The 17,286-nt window shown below is 36.1% G+C and overlaps 1 protein-coding gene across 13 annotated transcripts in view; it reads left to right on the plus strand.

The window, feature by feature from the left end:
- TBC1D5 (TBC1 domain family member 5) overlaps positions 1–17,286 on the plus strand; it is a 315,400-nt gene that overhangs the window by 102,646 nt on the left and 195,468 nt on the right. For 5 of the 13 annotated variants that reach the window (XM_082046568.1, XM_082046570.1, XM_082046569.1 and 2 more), the window contains one exon: positions 12,053–12,419. The exons of 5 other annotated variants lie outside the window; for them this stretch is intronic. In XM_082046568.1, the coding sequence (XP_081902694.1) occupies positions 12,387–12,419 (33 nt within the window). In that variant the 5' untranslated portion in view covers positions 12,053–12,386. Of the gene's footprint in view, positions 1–2,105; positions 2,135–12,052; positions 12,420–17,286 lie in introns of all 13 variants that reach the window. 3 more of the 13 variants (XM_082046566.1, XM_082046561.1, XM_082046567.1) reach the window with 1 other exon arrangement.

The raw sequence follows: 17,286 nt of genomic DNA on the forward strand, positions 1-17,286 counted from the left end.
TTTTTGGTGTTGGGAAACAATTAATTAAAAAGACTGTTTGGCAGATTATTCATTTTGGAAATGGTTAACTGATTATAATTGGTTGTGGTGAAGCTCACTATTGTTAATGTGAGTGTCTGAAATTCATCCTTCTCTGAGCAGCTTTCGAACAGATAGACCAGGAGACAACCAGAACTGAATAAATTAATTTACCTCATATGTGCCCTGACCCACCTGGGCTCATCACAGTTGAGCTGCAAAGGTCCCATGTGATGCCATGTCAACAGTCCCTGACAGTTCCCTGTACTACTCTAGCATTTGGTGAAATGTCCCCCGTGTTGCCCCTACAACTGCTTCCCTTTTCACCTGTGGGTAGTAATGCAGTTGCCTTCTGATCCTGGAATTTATTGCGCTTGTGTGGCTGACCTTAACTGGCTCAACAGATGCCTTTCCACTGAATGATATAAACCTTGTTTGGAAAATGACCTGTTTCGAGGACAGATGTGAAAAAGGTGGTATGTTTTATCCAGTGTTGGCAGCTTGTGTGTGTGAATTGCTGTATTCCTGCAAAAGTATGGTGGTGATACCACTTGATAGTTTTTCTTTCATGGCTTGACCCCAGTGTGTTCTGCTGTTGTATTTCTGGTTACGCCATGTGCTAAAGCAGTAGGCTTTGCTGCAAGGCTCATTACAGTATTAAAAATAATGAAATTACCCATATAGTAAGTAGATAATTGGATGTGGTTATGTAATTTCGAACTTCTGCACTTTAAGAGGCTACCATGGCTCAAGCAAGTATAAGACTTTCTGATACTCATTTGGTGGTCATTGAGCGAGTCATCCATTACAAATTTTGAATTTTATGTGTCGTCACCTGGCTGCAAAGAAAGCAACCCACAGGCTGCTTGCTGGTTTCTCTGGTTCTACAGAGGAGGTGGGGTGGTTGGAATGTGTCATCTCTGTGGCTGTGCCTGTGCCTCAGTCCAAAACTATGGTTGCTCTTTTTATGCAAACTTGCTTTAAATTAGCAAGGTTAGGACTGTTACAGAGGTGACAACATGGACTTTCACTATGAGATGCTCACTGGTTGTCATTTATGAATGCTGCATGGCTGTGGCTAGATAAAATCTTTTTCAGAGTTGGTAGCAAGGGTAGATCCAAAAAGATACTGGGATGCTTATCTCATTGTGCTTGTATTAAAATCAATGAGAATTTAAAAGCTTTGGATTTAAATACTTACAATTTGGAACTATCCCAAGATCCTTGACATCAAAAAGGTGACGGCCTCATTTTGTGCAGATGTCCTAGCACTCAAAGGGTGCATAAATTATTGCACCACTTATCAATTTCTCTTTAATGTATTCCTTTCCTATATCTGGGACACTGTTAATAGAGGGAGAGGATCAAAAAGCGTAAAAATAACTTGCATGTAAGTTTCTTTGAGTTGAAATTACATCAGTCAGCCTGTCAGCACTAACATATGGGAAACATAGTTTTGCTACCATGCATTGCAGGGGCTAAAAGTGCTGTTCAGACCATGTGCTCAACTCCTACAGAAGAGGGACTTCATGTCACTCCTGCAACCCACTCACAAATTTAAGGGGCAACATCTATGGATTCTGAATATACGGTAACCCAAATATTGATCTTGTTACAGAAAATGTAAAATAGAGAGGGGAAAAAAAAAAAAAAAGATAAAGATGATCTTCTAGATCAGCACAGAATTCAGTAAACTTTAAATACTACATTTTTTATAAAAGCTTATTGTATTGCCATTGCTATATTGAAATGGCAGTTGTAGAAAATAGGGAATTTTCATGTAGCTTTTCCATATCTTGGGCTAATTTGCAGTAACATATAACATCTCCTTGTATCAATTACTGTAAACTAGTAAAGATCCCTACTGTTTTTGTTTTGTTTTGCTTCCTAAAGCCCCCTGCTGCTGTTGATTACACCTAGATCTGCTACTGATTGGAACTGTTAAAAGGCAAAGTGTGGATGGTTTCTGAATCATTTAATTGTAGAACTAATAAGATGTTTTCATTGGGACCCAATAAAACAGATCATATTAATAAGTGTGTATACTGTCCATGAAATTTCTGATTGCCTTTTTGTAATTTTTGCAGTTACGAATGTGAGACTCATAAGCCTGATGGTATGTGATGTGCAAGTTTCTTTTTTTGAATAATATTCCTGGATATGGTATTAAGAAAGAAGTGGGAGCCTAAGCTATCCAAGAGCATCATACAGGAGAGATTTTTCTTTTTCTGAGTTTTTACTTTTTCAGTTGTATGTAAATGTTGTGTGGGCATGTTGAATTAAGTAGATAATTACATGAACAAGATATATTCAGTCTGATGTTAATGCAGCTTTTTTAATAGCTGTATAGTATACACTGCACTTGGTGCATGTGAACCTTGAAAAATTGCTTCCTTAATACAGTAACACTTGCCAAATAATGTCCAAAATTGGCCTAGAGCTATGTTGGCTTATCATGAAAGAGCCTATTCTTCTATGGACTGTCAATGTCCATTCAACCTCTCAGCTCTGGCAGGGTTGAAAAGCAATATATGAATACATACAAGGAAGTCCTAAAAGGAAGAAGAATAAAAAGTTAAAATTTGAGTTGGTGGCTTTCCTATAATATCTGTGACATGATTTCTAATTTCTCATGTAAATAATTTTCAAGAATAGAGGTGAGATTAATATTGAGGGAGGACAGGAGAGAGAGAAAGGGAGTCTACAGCTACCTTAGCACCTTGTAAATCTGCAGCAGAACTGATAATGCCATTCCAAGCATCCAGGAAATGATGCTGCAGAGCAGCTCTTGTATATCTAGGAGGGCGTTACACACAGTGGACAAGTCCTCCCATTATGACTTAATTCACTATTTCTTTTAATGGCTTTGTCAAATTTGTTCCCTTTCCTACACAGATACAATCCCCTCATGTGCTTTGGGTAAAGTAGCAATAGGCACCTTCCTGAGATACCACCTGGAGCTGCAATCTCCGAATTGTTCTGCTCTTGTCAGTCTGATCAGTTAGACTTTCCTTTGCCCAATCATGTATTTCTTCTCAATCAGATCTTTGTTGATGTTACCTACATTTTAAAATAGAGTTTGCATTTTTACCATTTTGTTACTTTTGCCTCTGACAGCGAGAACAAATTCTGTTTTCACCCATATTGCTTTTTGGCAGTTTATGAGTCATTTTACTTTCCAGTTTCTTCAGAGTTAGCTGAATGTTGAAGAGTTTGAGGTCAAGGAAATTAAATTGTTGTTTGTAACAAGTGGGTTCTGAGATTTTTTTTTTCTTTCTCATTTGTGAAAGACTCATGTTATGTTCTGAGGAATAAGATCTCTCCTCTTCCCCTCCCCTCCCTTGTTCTTCTTTTCTTCTCCTCTTCTTCTTCTTCTTCTTCTTCTTCTTCTTCTTTTATCTTCTTTTTCTCCTTTCCCTCTCCTTCTTCATTATCTTGTAGTAAAAGGAGTAGCATCCTCTATTCTGTAAAGGTAGTATTTTACCCAGATAGTAATGTATATATTACATGAACACCCCCTTATACACACATGCACACTGCTGACTACTTTAAGGTGTGAGGAAGCAAAGCTTTGAAGTCATACCTCATTATTCTAACACAGTGAGGTGCTGGAGAAAACCAGTATCATGTAAAATTAAGTTCTTTTTAAAAATATTATACATACCTCATGCATGCCATTGGTTCAAAATTGATGCTAGAAGGAGCAGAGCAGCATGCTTTCCAAAAGGACAGAGGAATTATGAGGATTGTTCATTTCTATAGAGCACACTGTTCATGGATTGTAAAGAGTTTATTGAAGTACTGAAACATTAGTTATTGAATACATGTTCCCAGCAAATGTTGGCTTTACAATCACAAGGTAGCATGATGTTACCTTCAAGAATAAAGGAGGCACTTTGCACTTCAGTAGGCTATTAGTTCCCCTGACCAGTTATTTGCACTGATTATTTGATTAAAAAGGAATAAAATAAAATTACACTATTGTATCTAAAAAGCTTAGTATAGAAGAGGAAAAAAAGAACAAAACAAAACTAAAAAACCTACTTATCTTAAGCAGATAGCTTTCCTTCTGTTTTTTACTACTTTCTACAAAGACAAATGCGTTAACGTAATGCTTATTTAATGTACTCACAACTCTCAGGATCTGCTTCTTTTCTTTGTTCTGGGTTGTCTTAATTTTCTTCAGCTTATTTTTGCAGAGATCATTTTTTTGCCAGACTAACAGAGGCTGAGAATTTTGAACCATATACTAACAGAGAAAATGCATTTAGTTCTTTAACTGAGAGAAAATATATGAAAAGTGGGTTTATGTAGAGTTTGCATTGACAGGTAAGTTTGTGTCAATCATTCTGTCTACAATTGGAAAAGTATTTTTTTGTGAACTACTTCTAGTTAAAATTGTACCTGCTGGTCCCTTAAAGGCCAGCAGTTGCTTTTACAGATTACTCCTATAACAAGATTCTGCAACTGGAATTCAGTTTTACTGGAGTGAATTATAATGTAATTTATCTCTGAACACATACCTAGTGTATTTATAATGTGCAGTAGCTTATTAGTAGAATTATTTTGGAACTGAATCTGTGAAAAAGAACAGGCATGGCTCTTTGTGTGCTGTTTCTTTTCTCTTCTTCCCCCATAAAGTATAAAAAAATCCAATCCAAACAACAACAAAACCTCAAAAGAAAACAAAACAAACAACTGGAATAACAGCACACACCCATAAAAAAAAGGTGTGTGTGTGGGGGAACTAAACGAAACAGCATATTGTCATTATTTCATGCTTGTTGCCATTTAAAATGTCGCCATTTTTCTCTTTCCCGATACTTTGTTGTAGTACATTATAGTCTTGCAAGCAATGTATAACTGTGTACTGAATTCAAATAGAAGTGCTAACTGGAAGTTCTCATTGTGGTTTTCAGAAAGCTTGCACTTTGGGTTTCCAAGTATGGTGGTATTCTTTACCTTAGTCCCAGGCTGCATCACCTCCATTTCTTGGGCTTGTCATCAACATCTCTATCAGGGTAAAACTCCAATGCATGTAGCAAGAAATGAAGCGTGTAGGGGAAAAACATAAAGGCTCTTGACTGAAATAGTTCCTTAACTTATTAACAGACAAGTGTGCATGTCAGAAAAACACACTTGTTTGCTGTGAGTATATGCAATAGCTGATGGGTAAAGAAACAGAAACCTTAATTGCTGCTTGCGTTTAGGTCACTGTTCATTCATTCATTCCTTGCTGGAGCTATGAACTATTCATATGTTGCCACAGTATGTTACTTACACACGGCTGATGGTGAAGGAAGTAAGAGCTAAGATGCTTCACAGACATCGACATCGGGGGGATTAACATGTCTGCTTCATTAATATATATGTGCATACATTAATGTTGAAGTATTGAAACTGTTTCAAACGAGATTAAAAGCTCTATCTCTTAAGATCTGCTATAGTCCTTGGAAACATTTAAATTTTTGGCATCAGCATTACCGGTTTCTTAACCATTTTACTTTTACTTTGCCAGTGGGGATACGAGCGCAGCCAGAGTGCTCAGTGCCTGCCTCCTGCCTCGTTTTCTGTTGTTTTTCCTTAGCTAGGTCTGCTCTCTGTACTTGCTAGCCATCATTAAGCATATATGAATCTCTGCGGAGTGGCAGGCATGGATTCTGTGAGTGACATTTCTGGCAGCGTTTCTCTTGTATATGGCACTGGGCCTGATTTTCTGAAATTTTAAGCATCTATGATCCCCATTTGCTTCCGCTGAAGCTGTAGGTACTCTGTCCTTTTGGAAAGCATGCTGCTCTGCGCTTTATCTCAGGCAGTTAAGAGATGAGAAAGTCCTGGAAACTTCCTTAACGCTCCTGTGACAGCCGGTTCTGTACAGCAGGGAGAATATCGCCTGTGTGAAGGCATTGCCCCTCCTGATGTATTAGTTACAGATCCAATAATCTGCCCCTGTGAAACTAGGTTTGGAGATCAGTAGTCAATTGTTTAGTAATATTTATTGGAGCTCTTTAAAATATATTTGCAATGTATAAAACACTTTGATATATAGGAGCTCACATTCTAATAAGATTACATTAAGTATCCTAATAAGATCAAGGCTTGAAATTATGTTTTTCCGGATTTGAGTGATATAAATTAATTTTAGTTTAAACCAGTGTCAGTGTTCTTAGATGTTTGTTATGAATACTCTGTTTGCAGTTTGTGGGTCTGCATTTGAATAAAAAAATTCAGTTCTCCTATTAACACAAGAAGCATTTTCTCTTCCTCTCTTTCCAGTATGCTGCAGCTACAGATTATCAAGGCAATGCTGTAATTATTAAACTCAACCAGTAAATTATATAGAGAACAACAGTGGCTGATCACTGAACTCTGCTGGCACTGGCCTTTCACTTCTCATTTAAGTCTAGCCCACTATTTAAAATGAATTCATTATTGTCAATTCAGATCCCTTGTGGAGGCTAATCCACATCACAAAGCCATTCTACACAAAAGTGAATTCTCTTCAGGAAGACCTTACAAGTACGTGCAAACTAAAATATGCAGGAAGCTTCCAGTACAGACTAAATTAATTGTTACTTATAATAACAGACTGACCAGAGTGAAATGTTGGATTACTTCATAAAGAACCCCACAGTAGTAGTTCCGCTATGATTTCTGTTGGGTTTTCTATTCTACTTTTTATTTTATTGAGTTCTGATTTCTCAATAACCTATCGCACAAAACTGTGTATCTAAAGAGCTAACTAGATCTTTAGTTCTTGTGGTTTTCAGTGTTAAAATTTGGTGCATGAAGTCAGCGGAGAAGCTCGGCTAGTTTCAGCATCATGATATTCCTTTTCTCCTTTAATGGTTTGGATGGAGATATCTTTTTTTCTTCCAAGTGGACCATGCTGCATAAAGATATTAGCTGGTTTATGCCCAAGTACATATGTAACTAAATGATTTATTTATAATCACCCTTCCAGGTAGACCGCCTGCTATATCAGACTGATACCAAAGACGATATGGGGGAACAGTGTATAGTCGTTGCAGCTGTGGCCAAGAGAGATGCTTTTGTTTAGTACCTCAGCATTTTAGTACACTACGTTTTCTATCAATGTTTCTATCAGGTGTAATAATTCAAATATAAAATATGGTATTATGTTTCTTGTTTAGATGTTTGATGTTGTATTTCTTAAAGTACACAACACTTCAGAAAATGAGGAGTAACAGGAAAGTGTAATTGGCACTGATGCATGGCTGACATTGAGTGTGAGCTCCTCATCAATAAGCAGTCTTCACACCAGCTCTTGCAACCTATGACCTGGATAGTTTTGTTTATTTCATCGCTTATCTAAATACAAATATTTTTGAGAACATAGAATTTTAGAATTGAATGGCTATTTTTTTTCTTGCTGCATTTTAATTCACAGAAAGGTGAAAGTATCTCCTATTCGCAAAATTTACCTTGCTGAACCTGATAACATTTCAAGTGCAGAATACAAAAAGCATATCAACTCTAGAGAAGATTTGTTCCAGTTTTCTTCTTAAATGCCAAAATTTTATGTGCAGTATAGGAGTTGATTTGTTGCATTTACCAATGACTGCTTAAGATTTCCCTTTGTCCTGTCCAAATACAGCTGACTATGTTTTTATGGATGCCTCAGCATAAAAAACCCAGTACATTTCTCTGTCCATTTGGCATGAAGCAGTGTAAAATTAATTCTGTGCTTGAATTTCTCCAGTGTCAGGCATGGATCTCGTCAAATTCTTTACTACTTTGTTTGCTCAAAGACTTTGTCTTGAGCTGCGGAGCAAGAATAGTAATGACCTTCAAACTCAATTTTCCAATATTCAGTTTACACTGTAAGCTAGCAAATCCACTTCAATTTGTTGAATCCACCTCACTGATTATCAAGTAAACAATTTCGTGATTTTTTTGGTGAATTTATTATTTGTTTCTTTTAAATATTGTTTCTCTTACAGCGTGCAAGAAATCGTTTAATTAATAATTTTTCACTCTAAAAGGCTAAGAATGTTAGCATTTTTGTCTCTATAAATATATTTAAAATTTCAGGGAGAGTTTAAATATTTATGAAAACACAAAAGGTAACTTAACAATAATATGTTTGTCTTGGAAACTTGTGGCCAAAACTTATCTGCACACAAATTACTTTTGGGAAAAGAGAAGAGCATACTTCCAGTCAGTTTTAATATTTTTAATGGTTTTCACTTTTTACTTTGCAGATTATATAAAGCCTTCAAATATTAATATATATTCACGATTAGGGATTTATAGGCTTCTTTCATTTACCGTGCATTGCTTGTGTGTGAAATTTTCATGGTCTTCTGATTCTTCTGAACCATAGTTACTGGGCATGCAGATAGACAGCTGATGTTGCTACTAACTCTTCGTCACGTAAATAAGTGAAACTCTTGGCCTAAAGATAGCAAAAACCATTCATTCACTTCTTTTAAAATAGCCTACAACTGGAAGGCATATAGGCTGCAGGAAAAAAACACCTTTTTTTCAAATGGTTTCAGTTTCATGGTTATTGATGTTCTGATATTGGAAGTGTACTGACTTTAAATATTTGTCCTTGTCATATGTATTTATTTTTCTGAGATCTTTAGCCTCTTTTTGAAACAAGCCTAATATTTCATATAGATAGTATATCTGGCTATAGATAATATATCTGAAAAAGTCATAGTGGTGGAATTATTTTGTCATTACATAATTTGGCAGGGATTGTTTTTACAGAATCTCTCCGGTTTATTAATGTTATTTAACTGTTGATCTGGTATTTACATAAAGAAATTATTTAAATTTATTCATTACTCTTCAGAAGTGCATTGGACATGACTGAATTGTGCTCCCCTATCCTGTAATGAGGCTTTTGTGTGATTTTACACTGACACTTTGAAAAAGATTTAATCATCGTTCTACCCCTTCTTATCTTCCCGTGTGATGCAGAGTTACAAACAGAGATTTTTGTATCAGAAAGCCATCAGTAGAAAAGGTGGATATTCCTGAAACTAATGTTATTTTGCTTTCTGTATTTGCACTATTTCTTCAGTGCTTGTAAATTAAGGCTATTATTTTAATACAGTGCTTCTTCCTTTAAACATAGACAGATTTTTTTTTCCTGAAGTAGATACTTCATAGCTATCCCGCATGGAAAAAAAAATATTCAAGGGTTTCAAGGAATAGCTGTAGCAATTGCAGGAGAAGTGTATAAATTACCATCTCTTTTGGGTTTTTTCCCCCTCTCAGTGCAACTCTTACTATAATTAGCCAGCATTTAACAGCAAATGTTTGCTTTGGTTAAATTATTCAGAACATTTATTTTACTTGTCAAAGGTTAGATCAGGTTGTTGTTTGAACTGGTAATTAAATGCAGCCTAATACACTGTCATATTTATATGCACTATCAGCCCGGTTTCCTCCTTATTCTGTATAATTTTATACTGTTCAGGGTTGACATTTAGACTTCCAACTCAAATCCTGTTTTCCTGTAAAAAAAAAAAGGTAAGATTTTACCTCTATGTTTAATTGTACATGTGTACGCTTAAGAAAATAAGGTTTAGGGTTGTTTGGAATATTACAACTATGGACTTTATTGTCATAAAATTAGTAAGGCCCTTTGAATATTTTTATTTGCATATTTCAGTAAGTCATTACACAGCATCCGGTATCTGTTAGTTTTCCAGAGATGAAGGTGAGGTCGACAAGTGCAGACCTCTCCTTTACTAATTGAATACCCACAAGTCACAGTAACATGCAGTGTACTTGAATTACATTGCCAAATTTTTACTGTAAATATGCGTAATACTGAAATATATAAAGGTTCCTAAAATAATTACATAGCGGACTCAGATGAATAAACAAAGCTAAAAAATCTCAAGGTCAGAACTTGTTGTGAATCTAGACCAGTGACCCTTGTACAGGTACATTGGAGCACTGAGGCTGGCTATCCATCCCGATAAAATCAGCAGAAGTTTTAGAGAAGCCAAAATTCAGTCTTCTGTAGCAAGTTTAGACAAGTTCAGAAACTATTTTTCACACATTTATATTACACAGTCGTTAAATTGAATTGCCAGATACGTCCATTCCCTTTCTGTTTCAGCTATGTACGTTTATTTTCTTGATCAAATTTGAAGAAATAATAAATTATAGGGCTTCTTATAAAACTTTTATGCTCATAGGCCTAATATTACCCAATTTCCTGCATTCTTCAGTGCTTTTGTGTTGCAGCTTTCTCTTCATGTAACTGATGTAGTGATATGTATACATTTCAACCTACCTTATTTCTCAGCATTTCTAAAACATTTTTGAAAAATCCCACCCATTGTACTTAATGTGTTGAAAGTGCAGTTTTGGAAGTCTCACAGTTGTGTCAAATCAGAGCTACGCTGATTTGTAGCTTTGTTAAGAAACAATTCAGACTTGATGGCAGTGCAATCCTAATTTATCCACTGTCGCGGTGATCTGCCCAGACTGTATTACGTGGTTGCAATAGCTGAGCCAGGAATAAGGGCAAAACATATAAGGACCATCTTAAAAACCCAAATCCACATCTTAGTTCCTTCACATGTGATCTCAGAGTAGCAGAACTGCATTTTTTTCTGTTTTTTTTTTTTTTTTTTAATGTTTTCTTCCCCATAATAATATTTTATGATAAAACTGGCATAGGCTGCCATGTGCCACAAGGTAGAAAGGTACAGTAAAAATAGAGTATTCTTGATTATAATTATAGCATTCCTAGCGTGACACTAAAGAAACTCAATGTATGGTGTTCAATTTCTTATTTTGCAGCTTGTTAATTTTTTTATACTTCATGGATGTAGGAGGTAGCTAAAAACAAGAGAATGTACAGTGCTCTTTCAGAAATTATTTTGACCTCTAGGTAAAGTACATTTATTTGCGTATACATCATCTGAACTGTGAGCCGTTTTGATTGATGTAGCAGATAGCATATACATATGGCATACAGAGGACCCAGGTTAGGGTAAAGTTCTGAGCTCTTTCATGATGGACTATCTAAATGTAAACTAAAATCAAAATGACTAAATTTATTTTGAGTTGTACAGAAGAGCAATTCGAGTGTAAGTCTTGGGATGGATATGACAGACTATGTGTGCCTTTAATTCAGAAAACTGGTCTTAAGTTAAATTATTGCTGTATTAAAGCTGAAGAAGTATTCAGACATCAGTTTGTACCAAGACTACTATTCATGGGAATGAAAAACAGAGTAGTTGTTTCAGAGGTTGCCTTTAAGACCATTCATATTATGAATCAAGAATTTTGACAGCGTGGCACATATCCACAAAAGTCGCCATTTGTAGGAAATAAGTATAAAAGTTTAACATATAGTGTTAGGGTATGGATAAGGTCTGAAGCGTTTTTTTCCATGAGCTGAGGAACTTAGTGGTGAAATGGTACTTCAACCATGAAAGAAACAACCCAACAAAACCAAAAACTCTATTCTTTCCTGAACATCTCTCATGATCATTCCTACTGGCTTTGAGAAAAAGAATGCAAACAGTTTTAGTTAAGATATTCTTTAGTCCTCTGTGTTACCTTTTAAAAGCCAAACTGTGTTTATGTCTTTGGAAGGTGAAATCACATTTCTCATCTGCTGTTTCTGATATCAGTGCACTAAAAGAGTTCCACTAAATACAGAGGAAATCTTGAATTTAAAGGAGATGAAGAAATATTCGCTCTAGCAAGCTAACTTCATGTAGATATACTAGGTGACATATTTTAGAAATCTTTATGTTAAGAATACCATGTTCAGTTATTTGAAAGGATGAAGGGAGTCTTATGTGGTCTTCTTTGGGAGAAAGCTGGCTTGGAGTAGCACAGTAAAGGAGTGATTTTCTGTCTTTCTAAATGATTTAATTTCAGTTATCTTTTATGTTTTGGCTTTAATGCTGTCAAAACCTCAAAACCAAAAATGACGAATAATTTTAAAGTTGTCTGGGTTTGTTGTATTCAGTGATTTGCTAAATCAGAAATGCTAAAATAGAACAGGATTTCCCTTTTTCTTCCACAGCGAAGAACAAGAACTTCCCAAGCACAGGAGTTTGGATGAGTAGGCAGAGGATCTCCTGCCCACCTGAGAAATCCTTAAGCTTCAAGACTTCCTGGCAACAGGTGGAATTGCAATGTGTTTGACAGAGAACAGTCATCTCAGCTAGGCAATGTCTGTCACCTCTCCTTTGAAGAAAGATCTGTCCCTTCGGTCAACATTTTCTTCCTTTTCCATCAGGAAGCTAAGAACACCTGCCACTGCCATCTTACGTCTTCCTTTTAGGAGGAAAAGAAAGATGAATAATACATGACAGACCAAAATTTCAAAAGTAACTACTAATTTTAGGTGCTCCAAGATGCACAGCCTTACTATTAAAGAAGAACGAAAAGTGAGTACAGATCCTACCCATAGTCCATGTGCTTGGTTTCTTTCCATTTACTTTTGGATCCAGTTCAAAATGTTCATTTCATTCTTCTCAATACTCTTAAGTGGTCCATGGCCTGGCCACTGCTAGGTCACTTCTCTGCCTGAACTGGGCCAACTCTCTAGCTCAACTATTACCAGAAATGCAACAACATAGCAAAAAGTTCATTTTCCTAGGCTTTTGCTTGTGAACAGTTTAAGAAAGAGATAATAGAGAGTCTGCAGCAGTAAAAGTTCTGAAAACTACCTTTTCTCAAGTTAATATTTTATGTGTTTGTAGAGAAAGAAAATAATAAAATTGGTCAGAAGGACAGAAAAAAAAAAAAAAGAAAAAAGGAATTGGAAAGAAGTATGTGAAAACATCTATTTTGTCCAGGAGGATTCAGAGTGTTAACGCTATCGTGATTTGTATGTTAAATATTCTTAAAACGTCATACTGATCTGTCTAACACAGACAAGAAAATTGTCTGCAAAGGCTTTCTGAAACCAGTAGAAAAAAATTTAATCAAGGAGTTTCTAACCATATCTTGTTTACATCTGTTATATTTTTTTAATAAAAAGGGCTTAAAAGCTTAGCCTCAAAGGTGTTGCAAGCTTTCTGTAAAGTATAATGGCAGCTGTTGTTCCAGCACAATTCTTCAAATCTGTTCATTGTTCTGTGAGTATTCCAGTTTCTCTTTGCTGGTTGTATACAACAAAACCTGATATTCAGACACTGGGAGATTCAGTCATGTCATAGTGGTTGGTGAATTAGAGTGAACAGTCAACTTAGCCTAACGTGTTTAGGAGCCGTCAGTCTATTGAATTACCTCTTAAAAATCAAAAAGCTTTAGTGAGTCCTGCCTGTTGTTCTTCTCTCAATCCCCAGAGCAGAAACACATATAGAATTCTCAGGGTAACTGATCCCTTAGCAAACTACTTCTGGTTGTGTCTGAGATCTTGCCCTGCTATTTACGTGTTATCTAGAAATGTCACACAAAACCAGGCTTTTACTTCTTGCTGCATAGTGTGTGTTGACTCACTTCTAAAACAAAATAAACCTAGGACTTAGGGTAAAGAGAATGAAACTTGTTGTTGACAGATGTTTCTGGTAAGACAAATTTACTGCCAAACCAAAAAGCCCTCTTAACTCATAAATTGCAAGTCACTTTTATTAATATTTCTCAATTTAAGCAGTGTATTTTATCCTTATTTCTGAATTCATTTATGTTATGGGTTCTTATTGTTACTATAAATTTTAATTTCTGAAATTCTGCACAATTAAATTATTTTTATAGCCAGACTTTTGTTCCTGTATAACCTTGCAAAGTACCGCTTTCCTACTTGCTGTTTAAGACCTGCATCTGTTTCAGGTTTTGAAGTGGTATGGACAGTGTGTATTTGATGTACCGTGCTGTTCATACCAGTGACTTCTATGCCTGTGTTTTACATGCTCTGGCAAGGAGCAGGGACTGCCCTGAGAATATTTTAGGAGGAATAAATGCCTCTAAGTAACAGTGCATTATAGAAATCATTATGCTACAGTGACCTTGCCCGCCTAGCTCCTCTGTCTGAAGAGTTCATCAAAACCACTTGTTCCCTTGACAGTCTGATGTGCATGTAGAGGAAAGCACAGAACATTTCATCCAGCTGCTCAAAAATCTGAATGGAAAATATGAGACTGCAAAGGGATAGGAAAACAAGTTGTAAGAGATAACACTGTATTAAGAGATCAGATTATTCAAGAAGGGAGACCATCACGCTGTATTTTTCTGCCATTTATAATATTATTAGTCTTGGCAGGAATTAGTATTAGGAGGTCCTGAAGACCAGAAACAAGAGATACAGCAGGATGTGCTGAGCAGCAGAGTTCACTGTCTGGAAAAGGAAGAACCTGCTTTGTCTTCTTTTTAGTAGCGTGAAATACAGTGGTGTATTCCTACCAAAAAAAAAAAAAAAAAAAAAAAAGAAAGAAAGAAAAAAGTAATTCATAGCAGTATTTATATCTTGATGTAGAGGGCTTTCCTGAAGTCAACTACTGGCTGAGGTTAGCAGGTTTCATCTATACCTTGTGTTTCCAAGTCTTAAGAGGTTCCTTTGCCTGAGGTATTTTATCTCATTTTCTTTAGGTACTGCTGTTTGAAATTCACTATATCCTAGATATGAATTCTAAGAAAATACTGAGCCCCTAGAGTGGCTCATGAGCACCCTGCTTTTGTTACTTTTGATGTGGCAAGGCTGAAGAAAAGCAATGTGTGCAGGCAGTACATGACATGAATCCTGTGTCTTATATAGAGTATGTGTTGAGACTGATGTGAGAGAGAGCATTCGTGAGAAGTTTCAGCATATTTTTTACCAGGAGTAGCTCTACTCTGAAGCTTTTTTCCTCCTGAGCATGGCTTTTAGACGTACTCAAGTAAGCCCCTGCTCCCGTTGACTGAAGTAATGGCAAAGCCTTGCAATTTGCATTCATTGCACTGTAGCTGAATTAGATTTCAGATAGCGCTTTGTCTTTGCTTTCCTTTTGCACCCGGTTTTCCTCTAGAACTGTGCCTGTTATGGGGTTTATGGTTCTTCACTTTATGTAAAAACTTCATTGTAAGACACAAAACTAATTCTGTCTTTCTCTGTTCCTTTCAAAGTGCACATGGAATAGTCCTTTTTCTTTAAGAAACAGCGTTTACACCAACTTTCTTTTTACCTCAGCATGAGACCATGCTGCTTTAGCATCTGCATATCTAGAAGAGAAATATTTGATGTAAATGCCTCTGTGTGTGCATGAACATGCTGGTGTTCCTATAAAAATTCTGTCAACTCCTGTAGGAAACTGTTTTCTAAAAATAGTGAAAGAATAAAGGCTGAATCCTAGATTAATTGCTTGCTACTTTAAAGCTGTGATATCCTAGAAACTTATTTCATTGAATACACTTTTAGTGTCTAAGCTAGTTACTATCATTTTGGGTAAGGCTGCAGGCTAAGCTGCCATTTTTTCCAGTTCACTGTTTTGATGATTTCTTTCAGTCTTGACATTCTTCGGCCCTTCGAGTTACATATGTATTACTAAAACATAAAGTGTATAGCATAGCATGGTGCCTGTGTGTTTCTGAAAGTAAAACTCTTAAATACTTAAAAGCAGTCATTTCCATACCATAAACAGCAGTAAACTACTTTGGTTTCTTAACTATCTTTGGAAAGGAAAAGCTTTAATTTAAATTATGTTGAATTGTTTTGTAACCAGGTAGATAAAATATATTCCAAAATAAAGTAAACAAAGGATTTATTTCATGTAATGGGTTTCCAATTGTTTGAATAATTTAAATATGAATAAAGTTTTCAGCGTATTTAGATTATTGTAAGAAAAGGGAGTAGCTTCATAGTTGAATGATGTACACATTTGAAATCTTACTGCATTTTACTTCCCTTCCCTCCTGTCTTCTTTTCACTGAAGTAAAACATTCTGTTTCTTTCAGTCTTACACCATAGGTTGTAGTTTCTAGGCTTTTATTTGGTCTTGTTGCTCTTCTCTGGACTGCAGCAGCTGGTTACTGTCCTTGTGTGCAGTCCTTGTGAAGATGGATACACTGTTGTGGCTCAGGCTTTACCAGCATCAGATGATGGGAGGAGATTTACACATCTCTTTTTTATCAACTTGTTTTGGCTGTTTCGAAGTAATATGATTGTGTTGCCTCACTTTCAAATCGTGATCCACTTGCCCATACCCTTTCCATCACATCTGCTTCATAACTGGTTGTTCTTCATCTTGTGTTTTTGTAGTTGATTATTCTAACCAAGTGCAAGGTCATAACTGGTCTTGGTTAAAATTTACTCTTTTGGCAGGATAGCTTCAACCCACATGAGTCAACTGACGTGGTTCCATGTAGATGCTTGTGCCAGTAGTGAGAAAGTGGCACAGGGTAACGATCACTCAGGAGGAAGAGGATGGGATTGCCTTCTTTGACAGCAGTATCAATTAAGTCAAAACTACTGCATGAAATTACCTTAAATTGAGTTGTACATGATGATGTGAAAAGAACTGACTTACCTAGTTCTCTAATCTTTTCTTTGAGTTAACCCACATGCTGTCTAAATGGTGCTATATATGTTAGCCATCAATTTGCAACTGGATCTTAGCAAAGAGTGAAGTAGAAAACACTTCACCTCCATTGACATCTTTGACAACTCTCCCTCTCCTTTAAATAGCAGATCAAATCTTTTCATAGTTCTCTTCTACCTACTAGTGTGTGTATATGTGTATCCTTACACGGTACATAATGTTCTCTTCTTGTTCCTGGTGTTGCTTGTTAATTGCATCTTATTTGTTCTGTGCCTTTCTGGCTTGACCCTACAACTTTGTGCTTATTTATACTCAACCTAGATTATATGACCTCATTTTTACTTCGTGTGCTTCCTCTTTGTGCTTTGGTTCATTGAAATCTGCAGTTAGCCAAGTTCACGTCATTGCCTTTTCTGTCCTTTCTCTGCGTCAGGATAGCCTACATATAATATGAGAATTTTCTTTTAAGAGTTGACCAGTTTATCTGAATTCCTGTTTCCAGTTCTGTTTCTTGCCTAGAAATTGAAGCTTGCTTTGTTGAAATCTTGTTCTTTTTATTATCATGTTTTTTCACCTCCTTCCTTTCCTAAGAATCATGAACTTTGTCCTGCTAAGAGCGCTATCATTTGAACTTTTCATCCTTCTGTTTTGAGCTGATGTGTGCTTGTGGATTAGAATCTAGATCAGTTTAATCCAGTGACTGACCTGTCTGTTTTTTCTTCCTCCTAATTTAAAACAAAATGCAAACCAATTATATAAAAATTCCCTTTCACAAAAATATTTCAAGAACTTACTGGAC

This window comes from Streptopelia decaocto (assembly GCF_964273445.1).
Source record: "Streptopelia decaocto genome assembly, chromosome: 2".
Lineage (NCBI taxonomy): Eukaryota > Metazoa > Chordata > Aves > Columbiformes > Columbidae > Streptopelia > Streptopelia decaocto.